General features: G+C 46.0%; 1 protein-coding gene across 4 annotated transcripts in view; it reads right to left on the bottom strand.

The window, feature by feature from the left end:
• Positions 1 to 24,990, bottom strand: part of kif21b (kinesin family member 21B) — a 69,167-nt gene that overhangs the window by 26,756 nt on the left and 17,421 nt on the right. For all 4 annotated transcript variants that reach the window (XM_088640209.1, XM_088640211.1, XM_088640210.1 and 1 more), the window contains exons 2-27: positions 19,319 to 19,541; positions 17,567 to 17,749; positions 15,754 to 15,903; positions 15,431 to 15,565; positions 14,755 to 14,922; positions 14,529 to 14,644; positions 13,965 to 14,160; positions 12,893 to 13,082; positions 12,280 to 12,343; positions 11,770 to 11,994; positions 10,300 to 10,384; positions 10,004 to 10,121; positions 9,394 to 9,582; positions 8,470 to 8,669; positions 7,635 to 7,742; positions 7,349 to 7,417; positions 6,582 to 6,808; positions 6,032 to 6,179; positions 5,171 to 5,368; positions 4,603 to 4,704; positions 4,119 to 4,284; positions 3,569 to 3,629; positions 2,514 to 2,571; positions 2,051 to 2,256; positions 1,608 to 1,682; positions 569 to 682 (exon numbers count right to left, since the gene is read on the bottom strand). In XM_088640209.1, coding sequence (XP_088496335.1) covers positions 569 to 682; positions 1,608 to 1,682; positions 2,051 to 2,256; positions 2,514 to 2,571; positions 3,569 to 3,629; positions 4,119 to 4,284; positions 4,603 to 4,704; positions 5,171 to 5,368; positions 6,032 to 6,179; positions 6,582 to 6,808; positions 7,349 to 7,417; positions 7,635 to 7,742; positions 8,470 to 8,669; positions 9,394 to 9,582; positions 10,004 to 10,121; positions 10,300 to 10,384; positions 11,770 to 11,994; positions 12,280 to 12,343; positions 12,893 to 13,082; positions 13,965 to 14,160; positions 14,529 to 14,644; positions 14,755 to 14,922; positions 15,431 to 15,565; positions 15,754 to 15,903; positions 17,567 to 17,749; positions 19,319 to 19,541 — 3,774 coding nt within the window. The remainder of the gene's footprint in view (positions 1 to 568; positions 683 to 1,607; positions 1,683 to 2,050; positions 2,257 to 2,513; positions 2,572 to 3,568; positions 3,630 to 4,118; positions 4,285 to 4,602; positions 4,705 to 5,170; positions 5,369 to 6,031; positions 6,180 to 6,581; positions 6,809 to 7,348; positions 7,418 to 7,634; positions 7,743 to 8,469; positions 8,670 to 9,393; positions 9,583 to 10,003; positions 10,122 to 10,299; positions 10,385 to 11,769; positions 11,995 to 12,279; positions 12,344 to 12,892; positions 13,083 to 13,964; positions 14,161 to 14,528; positions 14,645 to 14,754; positions 14,923 to 15,430; positions 15,566 to 15,753; positions 15,904 to 17,566; positions 17,750 to 19,318; positions 19,542 to 24,990) is intronic.

The following is a 24,990-nucleotide window of genomic DNA, read 5'->3' as shown; positions in this document are numbered from 1 at the left end:
AGAGACTTTGTCTTAAATGTAACCATGTCATGTAGCTGATATAATACTCTCCACCCACAACTAGATCATCTGCCTCTTCCTAACCCCAGCATCTCTGAGACAAGAGAAACCCAGACATGTTGCTGGCCCACCCGTTTAAACAGCACCAAACTCCATCCTCTGGTAGGCAACTGTGAGTGAGGGAAAGGAGGAAAAAGAATGAACGAGTAGGCAAAGCCAAAAAAAAATAATTAAATGCATGACTGGATGGTCAGCAAATGCATTTAAAAAAAATCCACTTCTAAGGAGATCTATTGATATGGCCTCAAGCATGGCAAACTAATGATTGGAGACATGGGCCCTTCATGACAAGTCTGCTTAAATAACTTCAATTCCTGCATTCGCTAGGAAGTCGCTTCAGCAATAAAACAATTTTTTCCCCCCCACTGCTTTGGTACCTGGAAAAACAAAGGTGACAGAAGTCATACTGGCATGGGCTACCGCTGCGGTTTACTGCACGTTACACAAAGGGCACTCCTAGGCGCGCGCGGCAGAGCAGGAGCGGGGAGAGGAGGCCGCACAAACTCACTTGTCCAGCGCCGAGCCCTGGCTCTGGTTACTGGTGAGGCGGGAGAAGACGTTGCGGTCATTTCGGGGTCTCAGAGGTGGGGAGGAAGGAGGGGTGTACCCCACGTCAGCAGGCCTGAGGAGCATAGGAGGAGGAGGAGGAGGAGGAAGTGAGCGGAGCCGTGAGGAGGCAAAAGCTGAGGAGTCATAATCAGCTGGAGGTCTGGGAACTCGAGACACTGATGTAATCATGTCTGACAGCATTAATGGTCCGTGCAAAAAAAAAAGATTCTGCTCCCAGCAAGTCTAAAACGCACAGTTAAAACATATGTGCTCAGAAAAAGTAGTACAAAATACCAGAAAATTCAAGAGTGTCTGATAGATAATCCTAAGAAGAATTATATTGGTAAACATCCAAAAACGCTTAGAGCCCAATATTCCCTCTGGGCAAATTCCAGTCAAACAGGCCATCTAATTTACTTAAAATTGAATGAACATCTTGCCCAAATGGAAGGGAAAATGCTTAATATGAACACTTCCCAAGGCTTCACAATTATCTGAATTGAAAGCACATTAAGAGCCTTTCAGACATGAAGATGGCATTAACTGGGTAATTCAATGTTTAACGCTTATATACAGTAACAATTTGGTTCAGCTGCTATTAGTTGTTCAAGAATAAATGTGTTGCCACATATAAAATCCAACAGGTACAAGGAATGGGAACGCCCACATTACAGAAGAATGAGCAGTGAAAGGAAGGGACAACTGAACAACATTTTAGAATGAAAGAAGTCATCTGTCCATACTGTGGGTATTTTTGCACCAGTAAAGCATAATATACTGTAGCTGTGCTTCTGTCTAGAAGAAAAATGCTAGCAAATGAATAGAACCGAGTGGGATCTAAGAGTCCCTTAGTTTCCACCCCACCTCATAAGAAAACATTTTGAAGTGAGTGTTGACATCTGGAGCAGCCCAGGGTGTAGATGCTACTAACCGCTGAGTGTCAAGGGGAGAGAATGGAACACTTTGTTCACAAAGAGCTGATGGGGTTTGACGGTTACCTGTAGGGCTGTCCACGATCGTACGACTTCCTTCGCATCAGCGGAGACGTGTCAGAGCCCCTGGACTGCCTGGGACTGACACACAGGTAGAAGACAGTGAGCTCAGGACATCACACAGACTGCTGGCCCAATGTAGAGCGCAGGGGGAGAGAGGGGGTGGTATTGTTCTGTAGAGCTTTTGGTAGAATTAGAAGTCAATGATTGAAACAGTCCTGCTTAAAGAGCATGAAATAGCTTTTGTATACCACAATATGAGAAAAATTCCAATGGCAGCTCATCCCCATCCTCTCACAACAGCACAAGTCTTTACACACTACACATATTCATACACCTGCAATGTGCAGACATTGTCAAGTGTTGGAGGTGGTCCGTTTTGTGCTCTGTCCTGTGCTTGCTGCCATACCGCAGCTGCCTTTCTCTGTGCAGACAGGGGGTTCACTCACAAGGTATTTCCTCGGGTGGGGAGGCTGATTGTGCGCGACACCTTGTCCCGATAGTAGGGGTCCCGGAGGGAGAAGCCCATGCCGTTCTCCCGGATCTCGGTCAGCGAGGCCAGGGACTTGGTGATGTTCTTGGTGGATATGTCCAGGGAAGGGCCCAGGTATTCCGCCGACACCGCCTTCATCTGGGCAGAGAGCCGGGGTTCCCCCTGCGGAGTAAGGGGTACAGCGGTCAGGACAGACTGAAGAGCAAACTGCTGGAATGAAGGGACAGCCAAGCCAAGACAGGGAGGAACACAACAATCACATCAAGTGGGAATTACCCAATGGAAAAGCTGAAGCAGCGGCAACTAATTCGGCGCACCCTCATAAGGGTGTGAGAAAACGAGACAAGAATCACAAAGAAATACCACAGGAGCCCAGACAGGTCAAACATCTTCAAACTGGAAGGGCCTGAAGCACTTACCTTCTGCTTGAAGTCATCTTGACTGGCTGAAACCTTCATTTGGTATGACTGTGAGAAACTGAAAAAGAGAAAGGCTCAAAATCCACCTCTACACCCCCAAACACACTTTACTGAAACAGCAGTCTAGAGCACAGGTTCTTAACCTTTTAGAGGTCCTGCACCCCTTACAGCAATGCATTATATTCTCGTAATTTATGCTAAATCGTTTTTACGTAATATCAATATAATATGTAAAAACAGGTATTTAAAACACATTGCATTTTGATTGCATTGCATTTCCTCAAACCAAGACAAAACAACCATAAAGAATTTTATAAAGGTTTGATGGGTTCAGGGCTCTGGCAGGAATAAAGTTGACTACTTGACATCTTCCAGAGTCATGACAGTATGAGAAGCAGTGAGACAGTGATGCACCAGGGAGGAAAATCCAGAGCTCTTTCCCAGGATGGAAGCTGAGCCATCACTGGATATTGTGTTGATGAGTTACTTCCAATCAAGCCTTTGCTTGACAAAGAAACTGTTTTCAAGAATGTCAGAAGCCTTCATGACCGTTCCAAAAGGCTGACTATGACACATCGGTAATCTCTTCTATACATTTTATCAGAAAGTTTAAAGATGATGGTAATTTAAGAGCAAATGATGTCAAATAAATTTGAAATATAGTTCAAAACTATACTGAGAACTCTTGATTAAAGAATCAGCTCCATGTTTATTCAGTCAAGTCAAGAAGCATGAATTCAAAACTTAATATACTATTAAACAGAAACAGCAATCTCTGTACACTGTATTCAGTTCTTTCCATTTAACTCTTTGCACTTTAGACAACTTAGAAAGTGCTGGTGGTCACTCACTAAATGACACCTGGTCAGAAAGGTGCTGTCCATTATGTAGGAACACATTAAAAAACTTTGTAAAAGCACTAAATCTTTGTTAACACTCTGTAGTCCTGGTCTCCACCCTGGGTTTGAAGAGAAGGTCTGACTTCACTTTGGTGATCCCTTTAAGAATTTTAAACATCACCATCCGATTTCCCAAAACAATCTCTTATTGCTCACCTGCCCTCGGACGCCTGGCTGAACTCTGACACTTCCTCATCGGTACTGGCATAGCCATTTTCTGTGGAGAGACACAAACACTCCCTGAGTGTCTACTTTCTCTCACACATACTCTCAAAGCTGACCACTAGATGGTGATAGACTCCTGTCTCACTGGCAGTAAATCGCTCTGCAGGGTTTCCAAGTCGCTTTCACTGTAATACACAGACAAAACTGCTTTGGCGTGAGTGCCCGCAAGGAATTTAAAAGCACATGTTGTATTTTTGTATTGGATGTATTTAATTGTATCAAACCATATTCCATGCAACTGATTGTTACAGCAATCAAGTATTGAACTAAGTTGCCTTGAACTTGCTTCCTCAAATCTCCTGGTATCCAGATCAGCTTAAAACAAAGGCATAACAGTATAGCCTGCATCAGTAGGCTCCAAAATACATACTGCAGCTAGCATTTTTGAGTGGAGGAGGTGTAGAAAAAGAGAATTAAAAGAGTAGAAGAGGAGATCTGGTAGAGAGCAGAAAAGCAAGCTGAAGGGGTAGAGAAGACGGACCCTGCTGGACGTTGTGAATGAGAGCCTGCAGCTCAGGGTTGCACTCAGCCTTCTCTCTCAGAGCATCCAGAATCACGTGGTTGTGAGATGAGCCAATCACATCCGTCTGTCTCAGCTGCCCCTCCAGCAGCCGGATCTGGGCTTCCTTCTGAGCCACCTGCAGTCCCTGCGCACACCACAAGGGGGAAGCCTTAGCTAAGTGCATATTTTATTCTTTTTTCTGAAAAGTTGAAATAATTTTGGATATGTGCTGGCATTACTTGGCCATGCAGTGCCACCTAGGAATTCTCTCCTCTAGTTATAAGAATATGCCCTTACTGTATTTACACCAATAAACATTTCCTCACCTTTTGAGATGCTAAAGGGAAGCATTCCAAAAGACATTCGGTAGCTTTTATACTGCAGAATGTATCGCACACCTATGAACACTGGATCCTAGTGCCTGTCCTAGTCTGAACATACCCGGCGTCGCCTGTCTGCTCACCTTGTCAATTGAGGCCTTCAGAAAGTGGTCCAGCAGGTGGCGGGCTTCGGCCAGGGAGCAGGAACTGATGACTACGGAGGTGTCGACAGAGTCCAGTTCATCCTGTAGGAGAGCACGGCACTGAGACGGCGCCTGGTGACCTTCAACCCAGCACCTCCACAGAAGTCAACCGGCACCCAGCCCGCACATTCTCTCCGCAAATTTTTGGTTTTACTACATTTCCCACTTTTTTCTTTCCTCAAAGTCTCCCTCTTCATTTTAAGAAACCAGAATGAAAAACACATTTGACAAAAGCCTGCAGAGTCTTTCAAACGAGCATGCTGGAAGATTTTCCTGACATTACACTTTGCCCAGATGTCGAGTCGAGTCTATAAGACAGTAAGAGCCTGCTAGCTCATATTTTGTCCCCAGAAAAAGGGCAGATTTGCAACTAACAAATAAACTAATAAAGACTCCACAGAGAAGAAATGAGACTGTGCACTTGCTGAAGTTAAGCAGGACATGGCTCATGCATACTGTGAGAAGAGCTGCAGTCGGGCTGCTACAGGGGAACCAGCGCTGCCCTTGCCTTGGTCTCCTCGATCTGCATGATGGTGGCCTGGCAGTCGGACAAGCTGTCGTTGATGTAGTCGACGTTGGCGTTGAGCACCTCGATCTCCTCGTTCATCTCCTGCAGCAGCCTCTCCTCCTCCTCCGGGGAGTCACTCAGCAGCCTCTCCCGCTTCCGCAGCAGCGCCTCCTGCTGGACAGACAGCTCCTCGCGTTTCTAGGGAGGAGGAAGCGCCCAAGAACGAAACAATGTCAGCTGGACCCAGGGAGGGTTCTCAGAATTGCAATCGCATCGTGCCAAACAGCCATTTTGACAATCTCTGTGTAAAAATAACAGACAATAACAGTGAAGATTCCTAATACAAAGAGCACTCCAGCAAGGAGATCTCGCACAGGAGGACTCGAGCCAGCTTTTCATCATTATGAGCTTTTTGCATACTTAATGCACTGTACCAATCTGGCCAGCAGATATTAATGTTTCTTACAACTATAAACTGGCTTCATCACCCTGTTCTCCTCCCCATTGAGAGCTGGTGTGTGGTGAGTGTACTGGTGCACTATGGCTGCCGTCGCATCATCCAGGAGGGGCTGCACATTGGTGGTGGTGGAGGGGAGTCCCCATTACCTGTAAAGCACTTTGACTGGAGTTTCCAGAAGAGTGCTATATAAGTGTAATGGATAAAAATAATAATAATAATAATAATAATAATAATAATAATAGATAATAACTTAAAAGTATAAAACCTCAAAAATGGGTGCTGATGTGACTAACAGCTTCATGATCAGGGACGCCTAGAGGTGAATGTATACAGGGCAGAAGCAGGAAAGGGCACATTGACGTTCCCAGCCAGTAGACAGAGAGCCGGCAGAGGGCCGGTACCTTGATGAGGCGGTCCATGTCAGCCTCCATGTTGATGACGGTCATCCTCTGCATGACGATGTCCATGATCCTGCGCTCCAGGGCCTGCCACTTCTGACGAGCCGTCTTGGAGAAGCTGCCGGCCACCCCCTTCCTCTGGAATTTCTTCCTGCGATCGAGAGAACGATCGGTCACACCCCACCCGGATCGCTGCTAGGGCACAAGCTCTACAGCCTCCGTCTCCAACGGAAGACACCAGCACCCACACGTTTCACAAAATATTTTCTTGTAAATAAGCCTAGACTTCTCGAACTTCATTCTTTTTTATAAGCAATTACTTTAAATGGCTCCTTTTCACATTTTCAAGTAATTCTGTTTATTAATACCACTGATTTACAGACTTGGTGACTATGTATTGTCCTTAACTGTTAGTACACCCAATACATGCACTGGAAACCTGGGCACTGAACTCAAGACGCAAGGAAAGAAACTGCCGTGGGTATAATAACGCAACTGGAGGCACACAGACATTAGCCGCAGGCACATACACACACTGGGCTGGCCGTCTGACCTGGGCGTGCGTGCTCCATTGACAGCCGGCTCGCTCTCGCCCAGGAAGCCATTGATCTTGTTGTTCCACTGCCGCACGATGCTGGAGACGGAGCGGGCCGACTCTGGCTCGGAGGAGGTGGTGCTGGCCGACAGCTCCGCGCCCGAGTCCAGGGGCTGGAGGCGCCGGGGGACCCGCCCGGCCACGCGCTCCGACATGGGCTTGGCCAGGCGCCGCAGGGCCGTCACCTGAGCGAGGGACAGGGGGACGGCGGGGCTATGAGATCACTCGAGCTCTGTGTTATCGGGGTTTGCCTGAAGTCATGTGATATCCCTCAAAACTCTGACCCCTCAAAACAATTCCCTGCTGAAAACACCAAATCCAGACTACAAGCAACAGCTTTTGTTTTCCCTCGTCAATCCCTCAAGCAGAGCTCACAGGTGATGCTAATCACTAATCCCAGAGCCTGTTTAACTTCCATTTCTGGGCTGCAGTTTACCGATGTGTGTGCAAGTCTGACATATGACAGAGCATTTCACTAACAGTTGAAAGACACAATATTTTTTTCAGCAGACTGGACATGAATGTAATTATATTATAAATTCTAATACTAAAAATGATTTAGTTTAAAAAATGATTTAGTTATGGTGAATAACGATAAAGAACTTATTACACCCTAGTTGTTACATTAGGATTTATTATGTCACAATGGCTGCTAATTGTCTTTTTGAAGTACAACAAGTACAGAAAATATGGAATACTACAGGTCAGCTGTAGTTCCAACATACCTCCTGCGTTTTTCTCCTCAGCACTATTTCCTGCTGCCTCTTCTGTGACTCCAGGGCCCGAATTTGATACTATAAATGTATAAAAGATACACATCAGGACAGAGCAACAATTTCTAGCTCCTTACTGTAAAGCAGCATCACTCCACCTTAGGTGAAAGGTCCAACAGTTAAAACACCAAATTGTGGCCTGAAAAAAGTGTCAAGGGGTTACATGGACTAATATTGTCTGAAATGACAATAACCCCCATACATTTTGGGGAGATGCATATTCAGTATCAGAGCTCACCTCCTGGCGGCGCTGTTCTTTCTTCAGCTGGGCAATCTCGCGGTTCCTCTTGGCCTCGATCATCCGCCGCCTCTGCTGCTCCTCTTTCATCTGCTTCATCAGCGCCACCTGTGGGTGGAGGACCGTGTGGAATAAGCCATCAACATGGCAGACATCTCCACACATGCTACCACTTCCAAGTCTGGCAGGGCAAGCTTTTCATGCGGAGGACAACCCTGACTACACAATGCCACAGTTCAATAACATACAATCAAAATAACCGCAACAAGTCAAGATAGTGCAGAAAAGAAAGAGCTGTATCTGGTGACTGAGCACCACACCTGATATCTGCACAGATAGTGATGGAAGTGCTGTGGGAAGACTGGACAATTTTCCTGCTCTCAAGAGATACAGCTGCTTTTGCTTCTGGTGGCTGAGTCACAGATAATGTACCAGGGAATTGTTTTTCCCCCTCGCATTAAATCACCCTCACATTTCAGGCCTGGAGTACTGGCTTTGACTGAATGCATTATGGTTATGCACAGAAATACCAATAAAAAAGGACATTTGAAACACATTACCTCTGACTTATGTATTCCCTGTTTCGACTTGGACATGGCAGATTATAGCTTTGCAGTAGCCAACTAAAATATCTCAGTGGAAAATACCAGCTCTTGGATTGGTGGAATTCGAAGGGGGCAGCTGAAGTAGTGTGCTCTGGACTGGAAGGGACTCGTGTACAATTATAACACTGCAAGTCTGGCAAATCAGATACAGTTCCAATGGGAAAATGGTCTCTGCCATATACCCATTTCTGTATGAGAGAATGCCCTGCTGCTGCCTTGGCCTCCCTCACCTTGGCCTTTTTCATCTCAGCCACCTCTCCCTGCAGCTTCTTCAGCTCGCGCTCGTAGCGGCTCTGGTTCTTCAGCAGCCGGGCGTGCTCCTTCTGGGCGGCCTGCAGCTTCTGCAGGTCCCTGTTCATCTCCTTCAGGCGCTTCTCATACTCCGACTTCACCTTGTTGGCCTTATCCTCTGTGAAGTTCTCCATAGACACTGCAAGAGAAGGAAGGCAGAGGCGTGCAATTACAACTAGAGTCCCAATCAGAGCTTCCCACCAGACCAAACTGTAAGTAACAGATGCCGTCACTGGAGCTGAGCTGCATGCTGAATCACTATGCAGTAGCCTCCACAAAGTGTGTTGGGAACTTAACCTTTGCATTATTCATTATTTATTTGCATAAACGATTGTCTGTGAACAAGACGTGTACTTTCCCTATCCCTTACACTCAGTTCTTGTATCTAAAATTGAAAATTGCTGCAATTGCCAGTGGAGTGTTTTTGACATCTCAGCTCTGGGCTACAAACGCTGCAACCGCACACGGGAAAAGGAGGAAGTGTAGGCAGACTCCTCCAACTTGCTTTAAGTCAACTGAACACGTTACAGGCAACACAGCACCAAGGTTTATTGTCAATCAAAGGAATGCGTCCCTCACCAACGGCACCGCATGCCTGAAATCACCTAGAAAGCCACAGGGGTCACAAAGACCCAAGAGCTCTGGCAAACTAATTCCACCCTACACTTGTCAGCACTCTTACTGCTAGGGCAATCCCAGTCACAGTCGATTAGTGTCACAACCCTGCCTTAAAGCTATGATCATGGAGCTCAGACTGTGTTATTTTTTCATATATGGGATGCGTCTTCTCTTTTGCCCTTCCCTTGTAATGCTGTTTCTCCGACATGGTCCTGGACCCTGGTCCCTATCCCCGTGGCCCTTACTCAGGTTGTGCAGGACGCGGTCTCTCTCCAGCTGGGTGTCGCGGATCTTGTTCTGCAGCTGGATCAGCTTCTCCTCATACTGCAGCTTCAGTGTCAGCAGGCGGCGCTGGCTGTTCTCCAGCTCGTCGATCAGCTTCTGCTTGATCTCGATCTCACAGGTCAGTTCTGCCAGATCCGCCTGGAAATTCGCTGAAACCCCAACGAGAGAGAATATTTGGTTAAATCATTTGTTCACAGCAGGCTGGGACAAAACAGAACCTAATACACAGTCTGTCGTTCCTATATCACTAAGTGCTAAACATAGGAAGGTGTGGAGGGCAACAGCAACCATGCACGGTTCACAGATGGGGTGTATTTTACTAAATGCATGTCTATAATAACACTTATCAGAACATCAGGTTTCGTTTCTGACCAGGTGTTCAGTTCATAGATCAATTACATCTAAAATCCCAAAACACCAGCCAGGGGAAGATGTTGGAGAATGTTGAAAATGGGCAAATTTGACTGCAGTGACGGTAGTTGTGAATTTAATGAGCAAAGGTGGAGAAGGAGCAGACACCCCCCACTCCCTCTGTTTCATCCCCCTCAGTAGGCGTCACCCATGGCTGACCTTTCTCGTCAGAGTCAGAATCTGAGTCCTCCAGGCTCTCCTCGCTCTCAAACTCTTCGTCCTCCCGGCCCTCTTCTTCCTCCTCTTCCTCGTCGCAGCCACTCTCCTCCTGCTCCTCCTGGCGGGGGGCAGATACAGCACACACGAATGATGCCTCCACAGTCGCACACACTCTTCACTTCCGCCACCCAAAGCAATATTAATAAACTGTGTTCTTCTAGCCTGGTTTAAAACTGAATGAAATTCTCCTTTTCTCCATCACCAGGAGGACGATGAATGAGATCAAGTGCACTGACCTCCAGGTCGTTGTCATCTGAGTCCACCTCCCCGTTTTCCTGTGGCTGCAGCTTGGCTCTCTTCTTGAGCCCTTCCTTCTCTGGACTGGGGACAGCAGAACAGGGCTGGTTTACTGACTGACCAGACACAGCACTTGTGGGCACTAAACTACCACAGAATAATCAAGGTAAATGTAAACACAAATGCACAATGTGCACAAATGTCAATGCTTGTTTACCATACTATTCCACCCCTGTTATACCCATTTGGAGCAGCCCGTCTCCATGCTGTTCAAATCATAAGAGACAAAAAGACAATACACACAGCCCATGCACTGTTATCCCATTGCCTATGTAGGAGATATTCTGATTTTTATCATCTTCTTCTTCATTTTCTTATAGAACATAGGGAACATTTCTGATCTTTAAATCAGTGCAGTATGACACTTTATATCAGCTTGCCTGACTAACTGCAGTGCTATTCTGTACTGAGCTTGCAAGTTTGACTTTGGAAGGGTGTTTAAGTGTATAAGTGATTTTGCACAATCTAAGCTTCTGCAGGCTTATTTCCCAGCACCCCCTACTCGGTAGGTTGCCCTCTCACAATAACAGCAGAATTAATTACACTTAAACGATCTGTAATCTACCACCTTTCAATGATACTTTAAGGGACGGTGCAGATTTACAGTGCACCATTTGCACATAAGCCAGACTCGCAAATGCACTTTTAAAGCATGATGGGTACAGTCATTCTTATTAATCTTTTGGAGCAGAGACAGGTTTATGCGCTCTGACATTACGCCTCATCATAAAACTCACACATCAGACAGGGGGTGATGTCTGGAAACTGTTAATGACTAAATGTATTGCCGAGTCAGGAGCAGTGCATTGAGTTCAGAATTTAATGATACTCCTTTGTTTTTCTAATGGGCTGCCTGTGCTCCATCATATCGTCACAGAAAAATGCTCAAGATATTGAACACACCCTGTATATTTAGTGAACTCAGATTGCATCCCTTATGATGCTGTTCGCACATCAGGCCAGGTATAATGATTCCAACTTAAAGTTTGAATTGGCAGACTTACACTCACCATACACTCCCCTGCTTAGATTTGTGCTTACAGAAGCACACATTTTAGAGGGTTCCTTTTTAACCCCACTCGAAAGAGAGTCATTCTGTATTTCACTAATGCTTTCGGCAGTTAAACATTTTGGTGACCAAAACTGGAAACAGCAATTAGGTTCTTTGGAAAAGGCCAACCAACAAAGGCCCCCAAAAACAGGAAAATCTATCATCTGTCCCCTCTCATGGAAAAGTCATTAACTGAGAATCTGGGACTCTGCAGGGGTGATACAGTGATGTTTGGCTTGTGTCAAGGTGTATGTAAAGTTATTTCATTGGTTGTCAGTTTTGACAAAGAGGTACCCCAGTAGAGAGTCTGGGGACCCCAATTCCCTAACATCTTCCACTGCAGTTCAGGGCTCCGTACCTCTTCCTCCTCTGTTTTCGCTCTTTCTTCTTCAGCCTCTCGATGTCCTGCTTCGCCCGGCGGATGACATCGGACACTTCCGCCTCCATGGAGACGCAGGGCGAGCTGCCCGCAGGCAGGCCGGGGGTGGCAGCCTGCGAGGAAGGGTAGGGCGAGCGGGCCGAGAGGCGCGACACATTGCGGCGCAGAGACTCGTTCATGGCCTCGCTTTCCAGGAGCTTGGACCTGTCAGAGAGAGACGCACGGAGACAGAGAGAGCGTCCATCAGCTGGCACTGTGGGACATGGCTGCCTTTCACACCAGGTTTTCAACAAACTGGGCAACCGGCACCTTCTCTTCTTCATGATTTTTCAAAAGCGATAAAACTTCACAGGGTAAGTTACTTTCACGCATGTGACAGGGCAAGGTAGAGAGACTGATACTTTTGTGCTATTTTGTGAGTTCTACCCCCTCAACAAAAAAATATAAGGAATTAAAACAGGTCAAATAAATCTTTTAGAACAGACTTACCTGAGCTCCTCGATCTCTCGGATGTAATTCTGGATGAGGGCTCCAATCTCTTCATTTCCATCCCCTGAAGACGAAAGGAGACAGCTCGTGAATTTATAAAACTTTTAGCACAATTTAGCAGAAAGGTGTTTTCCCACTGCCCCTGTTGGGGCACCCTTTTCTCTTTCAGATTTGTGATGAAAGGATCCTGGTCTGTTTTCTTAAGGAAGTGAAGGAAAATTAGTGTGCCTGCGCCACAACTACTATCCGACACTATTCCAGAATAAAGGGACAGGGATCAGACGATACACCAGTAATTGTCATGCACAGAATATATCATTAAGAAAAGGTTTTGACGTGACCATTCTACTGTGAATCTCTTAAAGCGCCTGAAGGTAGGAGTTATTTCAATGTTAAGTTTTGCTATGAACAGGAATTAAAATGTTTTTTTGAAGAGGTAAAAACATTACAAACTCAAGTTTTGTATACTGGGGTCTTCACAGAGAACAGGAGCAACACATCTAGTCTAATCCGGTGAGCCTGGAGCGATTTCAAGGGACATTAGCCACAGCGGCGCACCAGCAACAGCTCAGATTGTTGTAATGTGGCTCACTGGGCTGCAGGGGGCGCTCACCAGTCTTGGCCAAGAGGAGGTTGACCTCATTGGAGAGCAGCTGCGTGACGCGGTTGTTGAGTGCATCAATGGTCTCCTGCATGGCTTTTACTCTCATCCGTAGAGTGTCGTTCTCCTTCTGTAGCATGGAGTTCTCCTGGAACAGGTCGCTGAAGCCCTCAGACCCATCCTCTCCGACCACACGTTTCCCCTAAAGTGTAGGGGGGAGGGGAGAACAGGCAATTTATATTAATATTTTTATGTACAGCATTCTTCACTTACTCGTGATCACCTGAAACATCCTAACTGAAAAACAAAGCCAAGTATACATGTAAAATAAAAACTTTTCACGAATCTACAGTTAACAACCTCTCCACCACTACAGTTGGACCACTACAGCCAGCAGCCATATCACCCTGCAACTCACAACTGGCAACCCACTGAAGCTCAGCAGGTGTGAGCCTGGTCAGTACCTGGATGGGAGACCTCCTGGGAAAAACTAAGGTTGCTGCTGGAAGAGATGGGGCCAGCAGGGGGCGCTCACCCTGCGGTCTGTGTGGGTCCTAATGCCCCAGTATAGTGACAGGGACACTATACTGTAAACAGGCACCATCCTTCGGATGAGAGGTCCTGACTCCCTGTGGTCATTAAAAATCCCAGGGCGTTTCTCGAAAAGAGTAGGGGTGTGACCCCGGCGTCCTGGCCAAATTTCCCATTGGCCCTTACCAATCATGGTCTCCTAATAATCCCCCTCTATGAGTTGGCTTCATCACTATGCTCTCCTGTGTGGTGTGGTGAGCGTTCTGGAGCACTATGGCTGCCAGGTGGATGCTGCACATTGGTGGTGGTGGAGGTGAGTCCCCATTACCTGTACAGCGCTTTGAGTGGTGTGGCCAGAAAAGCGCTATATAAGTGTAAGCAATTATTAATTATTATTATTATTACAGTTAAACAATTACAGGTTCATTAACTTAAATTAAAAGTTTAATTAACTCAAATAAAACGGGAGCAAACAGGCAGCATGCAAATTCAATAAGTGAAGATGATAAGAAGCACACTATCACCAACACTATGGCAATGTTTCACCCCTCACCGTCTTGTACTCCATGATCTCCGTCTGTAGCCTCGCGATCTCGGCCCGCAGGGCGCTTATCTGCTGGCTCGTCTTGTCCTGGTTCACCACCACCTTGTTCTTGATGTTCCTGGCGCGGTTGGCGTACTTCAGAGTGTTGAGTGTCTCCATGAAGTCCCGGTCCGAGGGGCTCACGCAGGCGATCATCACAGTGCGGCTGAGACAGGCAACACACACCCAGTGAGAAGGCTCAGCGGTGTCTGGAGGAGAGGCCCAACCCTCACAGACAGCACAGGTCGACCTAGAACAGGTCGCTGAAGCCCTCAGACCCCTCCCCCCCACAACCGTACGTTTCTCGTGCCTATCAGGCTGCAGGGGTTACTGTGCTGCTAAGAGAGTTCTTGCCCAATGGCTCCTCACCCTACCCCGGGTGACATTAACCCAATTGAAAAAATCCCAGTCACAGTCGGGTAGTAACAAGCTCCAGGCTCCTAGACCTGAACCCACATTCTTAGAGCTCAGCCTACACTCAGTCATGGCAACCAAGAGGCCCCACAGCCTGTGTGTTTCTTAAATGTGCAGTACCTGTTTCCTCCCAGGGAGTCCTGCAGCAGCCTGGTCAGTTTGGAGTCCCTGTATGGCACATGGCCTCCCTTCTTGCTCTGGTCCCCGAGAGCGCTGATGACGTTACCTAGGGCGAGCTGCAAGACACAGGTGCAGAGTCAGACACAGAATCAGGACCTCTAACTCCCTGCCCTGGTGTGTTATTCCTACACAGTTCATGGGGGAGGGCAGAGGAAGGGGGTCCTACCAGGCCACAGTTGATGGAGATGCCCTCCCTGGCACGCTCGCCCGTGGCGCCCGTGCGTTTCAGCCGTTCAGATCCTGCCAGGTCCACAAAGTGGAACTTGGCCATCAGCGTCTCGTACTCGGGCTGCGCGATGGGCCCATTGGACAAACCGTTCACCTCTCCGTTCATCTGAAAAACACCCCGGCACGGAAAATCATACCGACATCACAGCTGGAGAAGAAAGCAAATGCCTCTCAGACATAAGTGTTGCGCTGCCTGAAACAGAGCCCCCCTCGTTTTTTTGGATCAATCAAACTCATTCCCAGCTTAAACAAGAACAGTTTAGCAACTTGCTTCGTCTTAAGCAAACGGTAGTTGAAAGGTGTACCGAAAGAGGAAAATCCTAGTCTGGGGTAAATAATGAAATTACTATGCAATTATACATATTCTTTACATTTTCACATCCATGCTCAATACATGTGACATTCATTAGGACACAAACTAAATCTACATGGATGTGCATATAAAACAGAGGAGGCACTCTTTTACAGTTATGGGAGGCTGGAACAAGCTACACTAACAGTTCTTAAAGCTGGTGGACATTCCTTGATCTTACGCATGAGCTACTGTATATAGTGTATATAGACATGTTGGTGTCTGCGTTTTTGGGGTTTGTGGTACAGAGCAAACGACTGACCATCTCCGGCTGCTTGCACACCCTCATCTGGCAGAGGTGGATGGTGAAAATGGCATGCGACCGGGAGCTCTGGGCGTTCATCTGCGTGCTGGCTGTGGTGCGGGATAAGGCTCCCAGCTTCAGGCACTGCAGCAGCTGAATAGGAAGAAGAAAAAGACGGGGAAATGAGTCCTAAATGCAGCTTTGAGTCTTGCCCGAAGACAAGAAATCAGATGGAAGAGAACCAGCAGAAGAATATTCCATCGGGTACAAGATGACAAAGATGTCAGTGGAGAGAAGACCCCAGAGGGGAACATCACCTGTCGCACTGACTCCCTACTCACCTCTTCCTCTGAGCTGACCAGCCGAGAAGTGACCCCCGTGGTGTAGATTCCCCCATTGCTGTCCTCGTGGATTTTAATATTGGACTTCCTACCCCGAGCGTCAAGATCGCGCGTGCTGTCAAACAGATCCAGTATCTCCTCGTTGTACAGCTGAAAGGGGGAAAAACAAGCAGACTCACTGCAGAGAATGACTACAACAACACATACGTATGCATCGCCTTTCATCACCAGCAAGGAGCCCGAACTGCTTTACCATAATCCTAGCTCAAACAGTTATAATACTATGGACAATTCCTGGAGAAAAATAAGAGTAACAGCAGTGGACAAAAACCTTAATATTCTGTTTTTTGTCCATCTACTACCTACAAACCCTAAAATTTAACAAGCAACAAATATAGGGTGCAAACAAACAACATACGGACATACTGAAAGCTAATGAGCACATGCACAGAGGCATAATAATTGAAGGCTTGATATTAATCTTACAACATTTAATGAAAAATTATTACAAGTTTGGCTGAAGAATTTCTAATCTCACAGTCAGAAATAACCCATCTAAGGCTACATGAGGCCCTAAGATAGATTCAGGATCCGGCAGTGTTATGAAATGCCCAGTAACAATCTGATCATATGCCTGGAATGTGATATTTGATAGTCTAAAGAGCGTAAAGGTCTTACAAATAGCAATAAGCATCACTGAAACTAAAACCACCTTTCTTGCAGTGCTGCAATTAAATTAGACATTTAACCGAGAAGACAGTACATGAAATGTTATAGTTGGTGTAAGACTAAAGGCAGAGAGACAAGGTAAATGAGTTTGATCAATTGCACAGATGTAGGCTGAACACCACATCCAGTGTGAACAGCCGACAATAAGAAGATATTACTTTGCTCCCAGAGGGCACTGCGAAGCAGTGACTGCCCAGCTTGTCAAAATTAAACTCAATTATTCCCCTCTTTATGCCAACAGTCTCAAGTGAATTCTACTGGACACGCTCCTCCTGGAGTGCTGCAGTCTGGCTCTTAAGTGGACAATTAGTTTTTTCCCCTAATTCTATTTTTTCAGATTTTATTTCTGCAGAAACAGAAGTTAAGTAAATTAATGGGGGTGGTAGCCCATTAGACAGCTAGGGCATTGCAGACAGATATTGCAGTTCAGATGCCAGGCTCAAACACACACGTAAACACACACCTGTGCTAATAACACTGCCTTGATGGACAGTGTAAAAAAATAGGAGCTTGTCCATCCCTTTCTTTAAGATTTATTGTTCTTCAGAGTAGATATCAGATCTGCGATTATGGTCTTGAGGTGATCACACACCCTGAAAAGGCAGTTATAATACAGCAGCAGACAATTTCTGTCTTTAGGAGCACACCGTGAAGGGGCTAGCATGTGGTTCTTGCAGCCCAAATCCTTTACTCCTGACGCCACCCATTAAAATGGGGGTTTGGGGATCCTCAAGTGGAGGCCCCTCATTGGCAGAGGGGCCCTGGAGGATGGATGGGCTTGATTCAGTCAGGGTTAGTCAGTCAGGTAATGGCATCTCCTTTAAGGTGTAGCAAGACTCGTGGAATGAAAAACAGCACAAGTGTATGTTGGGAGGGCAGTACCTGCAATGTGAACCCCCACATTTGGAAGGGTAGAAAAACAGGAACATGGTACATAAAAAAAACAAGTTTATAAAGAAACCTTTAATGTCCAAGAATGTAAAAAACCCTCAGCCCCTTTCTTCCCAGTCTGCCACACTGTCGCTCTGCAGCACCCCACAGTTATTACATCGTTTCTGCTGGGATGAAGAGAAGAGATCCTCACCTCCAAGAACTGGGCACTGACTTTGAACTCCGGGGGCTGGGTGTTGCTCTCCTGGGCCTCCCTCCTGCGCTGTTCGATGCCCTGGAAGAAGTGTCGGACAGCCCTTGGAATGATGCCCTGCTCCTCTTCAGAGACACTCAAGTCAAACCCAGTCCCCATGGTGTACGTCTTCCCAGAACCCGTCTGCGAAGAGAACATGGACGCCCAGGTCAAACAGGAATCAAAACAACTCACTCGTTACTGCTTTTAGGGCACGGAGAAACTGCCTCGCTGGGCATACAGCAAGGAATCAAAGCTTCTTTCGAGTGCTTTCTCTATCCCTAGGAACCCCCTGGTTGAGTGTTCATGGTTAAATGCACAGAGGCACACTGAGGTCAGCACAGTGCTTTAGCGTTAGTCCTCTGTTTCGTGTAAAGGTGAGCTGCTGATGGGTCTAGGAAGGACTGCAGAATGTATGTGCACCCCATCATCTCAGTTGTTTTCCTCCAAGTGCTTCTGCTCCTGTTATGGTGTTTTGCTGCCCTCAGAACTATGCTATCTGCCGCTGCTCTCATGTCGTAAAGAGCCTCTGTGGACCTGCACACTCCTGGCGTCAAGACTGATTTGAGTCATCTCAGCTTCAGGATGCAGGTTTGCTTGTACACCATGGCAGTTGATCGTGAAGTGTGAAAAATGGCCAAAGGGGAACTAAAAAAACACCCTTAAAAGGAAACTGCAACACTATTTTTAGATTTGGGGTTATTAATAAATTCAGCATTGATGAGTGCATTTCAACCCACAATGACAGTAAAATGTACACAGTAACTTGTCAAACCTGCAGTTTACACCACAAAATAGAGCAAATCTCCAGGTATGTGCAGCGCCACATTCTGCAATTCAGAAAGAGGCAACAAAAGTTGTCAGCAAGCAGGCTTATGAATCGCAGTTCGCATGAGCTATTGTTCTGGCCCTTGATGAGACCAGGGGATTATGACAACAATGGTGACCATACAGTACTTTCACAAAGTTCACAAATTTGTGCTTAATTTGAAATTCATAAAAATGTTCTATTCCCTCATTTAATTTATTTTGTCACAGAGGTTTAATAACCTGTCTGAGAAATCGAGGCTGCGGTTCCCCTTTACGCTCAGTGAGGAATAAGTAAAGTGTGTGTGGGGGGGAGGAAGGGGTGCATAAATGCACATATTTGAAATGTGTCCCAGTTTTGAAGGGACACATTCCCATCAGCTTACCTAAACAACAACAAAAAGAAATCAGAAGGTCGGCAGCACCTTTGTAGCCCACTGACAAACCACTTGCATGTAAAGATTATACACATTTCTTGGTTATAGCTGTTCCTCTTCATTTAGATGTAATAAACATGGCTAATATTGAACAAGATACTCAAAAACAGCATTATCTATAAATACATCAAATATCAATTGGGTTATTCATGTCCCACAAGTTGTTGCAGCCCTTCCAAGATGGAATGATTTTTGATATTTTTTACACTCTAAAATGGTATCAGTGCTTACACTTATCTAGGCCATGAGACAGTGTGCACTTACTGATGTCTACCCAACAAACAGTCATACACTATAATATTGACATGCTACAGTATTAGGTTACATTTCATTTTTACAGAAAAGCTATCGATAGGGTGTGATTTGCATTATATTCCCTGTTTGCATAATTATTTCCAATATTGCTAATATACACATTCCTTGGAGCATATGTATATGTACTCGTTAGACACAGGATGCAGGGACTCACCTGACCGTAAGCGAAGACAGTGGCATTGTAGCCATCAAAGCAGCCCTCGATCAGCTTGTGCACACAGTTGGAGTAGATCTGGTGCTGCTGAGCATCCATGTCGAATACAAAATCGTACGTGAAGGCCTTGTCCTTTCCCAGCAGCACCTGGGGCTCCCCGGGCGTCACCAGCGTGCAGACGTGACAGCCCTCAATCTTTTCCTTCGCCATCTGTGGCCGGATCCTGCAGAAAACATCCACAGAGGGGCTGTGAGCATCCTGACTGCATTTGAACTGCTGCAGCTTCTGTCCGAGTAACAGCCATACTTAGAAACAAACTGAGCTCTCCATTTTTTCTGCTAATAAAAGATAAAATACTCCCAAGAAACTCTGTAATCTACAGCAGCATTTTCTAATCTTTTTCAACTCGCGGCACATTCTTAATATACCCAAACTTTTCACTGCACAGCAAATTACTTTTAAAAAACAGCTCCAATAACTTAAGTGATCTGTGTAAACTGAAACAGACTAGAATTACAATGAGAAATATGTAATGTGAATTATCATGTGAAATGGGAGCTACTTTCACAGAACAGGCCCTCACACTTTTGAAATGCAGTCTTTTCTGATTGCGTGGCACCACTGCGATGTAAAAGCTTGGGAAGTGCAGCCACACCCCTGGCTCGGGTTCGAGGCTCCCAGCTGATGCACAGCTGACCAAACACCATCTGGGCTGGGTGTCGCCACGGTGCTACCTGGGTGAGCCACATCACTGCAGCAGGGAGATGGCAGCCATCTCAGAGAAGTGAGCTTGTCAGGGGAAAACAGAGTCTACTAACAACCAGCATCTCCAGATTGGAGGGCGATGAAAAGTGTCTCAAGTGTAAGAGGGAATTTGTTTTGGAACATAGTTGTTTTCTCATGAGAACTTTTGGACCTTTTTATACCTAGTGTATATTCCTAAAGATTATTTTTTTTTAATTTCTGGTTTTCCTAGTGCATTTCTTCACGCAGAGTGATTGCTGGAGTATTACACTTCAGGTTCATACACTGAGGCACCCCAGCCCCCCACCCTTCCGGACACCAGTCCTACCACATCCTTAGCAACTGGAAGATTCCAAATTTGTTAGAACACTAAAAGAATAATTTGCAATTCCTTTAAAAAAGCCTAGAAAGGCTTTAAGACAGAGGTCATTGACCCTGTCTGGGCTGGTATACAGTAGCTTTCAGGTCTCTTTAAAGCACAAGAGCCTGAGGAGGTGGAGCTCAGGGAAGTTAAACTGGTGAACACACCCGGCCCAGCAGACCCAGGACTGAAGCGTCCTGCTTTAGGATCTGATCGTGACAGATCAGCACAGGGATTCTGAGAAAGCCTGAAAGCACAGCAAAGAAAGCTAATCGGATATCTTTGCCAGCAATCTCTCCAGTACCACTGCTGCCTGCTGATCTGCATTCAGTTCACTGTGCTCCTGGGACAGCAGGCTCAGCTGCTATTTTTAAATCACTGCTAGCTGCTACACAACCAAATCTATAGGATTGATTAGCTGAAGAAAGACAACTACTGCATGCCTTGGACATTAGAGCACTTAAAGAAGAAAATAACTAAGGTAAGACAACGAAAAGACATGGATAGAACTGCTGAAGTACTGTAAAGCTTTGAGGGAATGTGGAATGACAAGCTATGAAAAGGAGCATTAAAAAAGACCGCAGTAGAGGGACAAGTGCTGCATGCAGCACTCTTACACCCTTTACCTCCACCGTTTCAAATCATCCTACCAGTGAAATAAGTACACAGCTGTCTAAACCATATAGTAACTAGTTTTCACAGAAGCGCCAAAAGCATGCATAATATTCCATTCACATCCAAGACCAGTAGAGCCAATATCAAGTAACAGAACAAGCTAAGACTGTTATCCTGGTAAAGATGCTGTAAGCAGGTGGCGGCAAAAAGTATTTCAATTCACATGCAAGTGCAACATATAATGCACTATGATTAAAAACCATCCTCCACCAATGTCTTCGTTTCTCTGTGGGCTATGAGTAGGTTCAGGGGACTGTTACACACACTCCTCTCACCGCAGACGTCTTGAGGAGGTCGCGCTCCAGTGGAAACCACATCTCTTAACAGTTATTAGTAATCAGTGGAACTTCAGCGTCTGCAAGCGCATAAAAAAAACACTGTGGCCTCCTTTCTCTGTCTGTCTTATGACAACCTCTTACTATTAGGATAAAACTGCTATCAGGGAACAGACAAACTCTCAAAGCAGAGGAAATTAGCCTCTGAAAGAGACAGGCTGTAATTAGCCCCTTACTGACCTCTGCTACATTAAATTTAGTAGCTTATGCATGTGACCAAGTTAAGCAAACCAACAAACAAGAACAACATGCACCAGTCACTAGCACAGTAGGACCAGGTAGACTGGTGGAATGCAGGGTGGCCCAATTTTAATCCTAGCAGTATTTGTGTTTCCTGCACTTCATTACATTTCTGCTCTTAATGACTGAAATCAACAGATTATTGGGCTAAATGAACCAATTTACCAGCTTCTCCCAGCTCTCAAGACCTAGAAAACCTGAAGGCACTCCTGAAGGGCCTGTGAGACCAACCAGACGCAGTGCATCATGGGTCGACTACACAATGTCAGGAGGCGGAGCTCTCGTGCCTTACATGGAGACGGAAGACAAACAAACAGCATGTGAGCCTCCAGGAGGCACTGTGCTTTTAAACTAACTTTTTTTTTTTTATTTGGGGGATCATCGTCTTGAAACGTATGCCTGTCTTCTTGCTGCCAGAACTCTGCTCACTACAGTCAGAGGTCGGAAATGCAGATATCCATAGCAACACATCCAGCCACAGAAACATGCAAACTAATAATCCGAAACAGCCCCAGTCACACAGTCTTGTTTATGGAAATGTCTCCTCTCGTGCTGTATCCCCATGCTGGCGGAAAGGACAATGGTTTAGTTGTGAGGCTGGGCAATTACAAGCCAACATTTAGAGAGGAGATCTCAACTGGGACTGGCTCCAAGGGCTACATTTGCTTGAAACTAGACCTCAGAGATTGAATCTCTGCTGCTCGACAGAGGGCCTGGACCGGTGTACTGTCCTCAAGACCTGTGGCGTCACTCAGCACTGTCACCTGCCTGTCACTGAAAACTGAAGTAGAAGTAAAAACTGGATTTCCTCTGGGGCTTGACTGCACTGAAAGCTGGGCAGCTCTGATCCATCTCAGGTCACGACACTGGGTCTTACTGAGGGAGGATGGGCTACACATTCAAAAGTGCAACATTTTTACTCAAACAGATTGCCTTCTCATTTCTTGGTAAGAAACGCAAGCTCATTCCACATGTCTTTTTGCTATCGAAACTGCAAGCGATTTTTTCTACGTGCGAACTCGACTGAACAATTTCGTTACACTGCAGGGGCTGTCAAAAAACAGAACTGGCAAGTGACGAGGGTCAAAAATGTGACTTAACAACATGATATCAACTTTCACAAACGAAACCTGCAACACACTGTCCTGAATGGATCTCACTTGTGGAGTCTTATCTTGCAGAGAAGATGCTCCTGCGTTATCGCAAAAGTCTTTAGCGTGGCAAATGGACCAAGATTGAATTTGATTATTCCCGATTCCCTCTAACCTAGGTCACGGCCTTTTAACAATATTCCTCCTACACGTGAAAAGAGCACTGCAACACTACTCTCCATTCTGTAAAAAGTCATGCATGTATTTGTATGCAGTACTTTTAGCACCTTTGATAAAATAGTCAGCCAAAAGCTAAAAGGAAATGCTGGTCCTAACAGACTCTTCTTGAACAAATTTAAATGGAGATCTATTTTAACCAAAACAGTTACTGCATGTCTAGTATTTTTTTTTCGTACTCAGTCTGACTGCTGACATCTGAACTAACAATGCACTGGGTCACTGGAACTGCAAAGGAAATAGACTCAGTCTATTTCCCCTCCAAGAGATAGCAGACTCTGCAAGGCACTTCCTCTGACTGTTATGCATTCAAGCCTTCAGTTGGCACATTAGGAAAACAGGCAGCCATCTCCAAGACTGCACATAACTCAAGATCTGAGGGTCACGAAACACATTTTAAACCTTGGGACTCAATGGCAACACAGTGGAAAAAAACGAAAGGAAAGTCGACCTTTCATTTGACAATGCCTGCGAGAAAAATAGGAATCAATTCATTTTTACACAATACGTCTAGCCAGCTGAGCCCGAAAAATCAGGGCAGATTCTATCATTTCAATGGAGTATTCACATGGCAAAACAGGACACAAGCGTCTGTACTTGAGCAAAGGCAAGGCTGTTCATTTTATGCGTCTCTTGACAGACTTTCTTCAGCCCACGTTGGCCCAGGCTCGTAAAGCACAAGACGGTCCCAGACACTTCATCTCTCCTCCCTCCCTTACTTACCCCAAGAGGCTAATACTGCAGGACAGCTGGCCAGCCACGGCGCCCCCTGTCTCCCACCCCCATGGCCAAGGAAGAGCAGTGTGGAAAAGCCAGTGGAAAAATCCAGGATTTCCTTCAGACCGCGCTACAGAGGGTAAGAAACGCTGACAAACGAGAGGAGGCCATTTGACCCAAGTGACCCATCGGATAGTTAGACCCCTTTTGATCCCAGGATATCGTTCATGCCTCTTCTTGAAAGACGCCAAACTGACAGCTTCAACAGCAGGACTGAAAAGCTTGTTTCATACTGCCACAACCCTCTGGATAATAAAGATATACATCTGCCTGCATTAAAACGAATCAGAAACCAAGGCCCACATTCATTTCTCTGGGATCTCCATTGACTCCAAAGACAAACCAGGGCAGCAGGAGGCCATTTAACAGTAGTCTTGAAGGAACATGCTTGATGGGAGATGCTGCACTGTTGTGCTCTTTCTCTTGGGGTTTTTTGCCAAATGTGGCTGGTAAAGCTCCAGCACATCCCAGAGCAAAGGCAAAGATTCTCTCAAACAATGATCACTAAGTGGCATGACCCTCTCTCTCTCAAAAGGCCTGGGCACTGCCCACTGCCTCGGAGAACAAGGGGGAAGGGTGGGAGTGGTGGTCTAACAAGTCACAGGCCCACTCTTGATGAGCATGACTTGTCTCAACTAGCCTGCCGACACTTATCTGCTTAGTGAAGTTCATCATAGGTGAGAACAGCGTTTCCCTGTTTGGCTTTTGATTACAGAAGCCTACAATATTTTCCATATACTACTGTCTTTCCCAGCAGCTCCACCTCTCACGGTCCAAAACTGGTGTATTTGCATGATTTCCATCCTGTATACAGAAGATCAGCTTTGCATGCTCGTCTGTTAACACTCTAAACCACCATGGTCCTAGAAAACCACCTGGACATGTCCTTCTAAGGAAGAGAGCCACAGGACACTTTGAGAGGGAGCAGAGAGGGAGGACATCTGCAAAATTCACCTTCATTCTATATTCTAGTGCTTTGTTTTCAAGAACAAGGAGTTCTTCCGTCATAAACGCCTTGCAACATTGTTGTAGCAATCAAGCTGTTGATTCCTCTCACGTCATTTAACACACAGAAACAAAAGACTTCTGCTGGTGAAAGTGGGCGGTCTCTAGAAAACTGCCGGAGGTGAGCCGTGCACAGAATTGAGCTGACAAATGTTAGCAGCAAATCTCGCTTCACTCCATCCAGTATTAACCCCAACTTCCCCCAAG

This window comes from Lepisosteus platostomus, chromosome 7 (genome assembly GCF_059453375.1).
Source record: "Lepisosteus platostomus isolate fLepPlt1 chromosome 7, fLepPlt1.hap1, whole genome shotgun sequence".
Taxonomy (NCBI): domain Eukaryota; kingdom Metazoa; phylum Chordata; class Actinopteri; order Semionotiformes; family Lepisosteidae; genus Lepisosteus; species Lepisosteus platostomus.
This window is presented reverse-complemented; position numbering and strand designations above follow the sequence as displayed.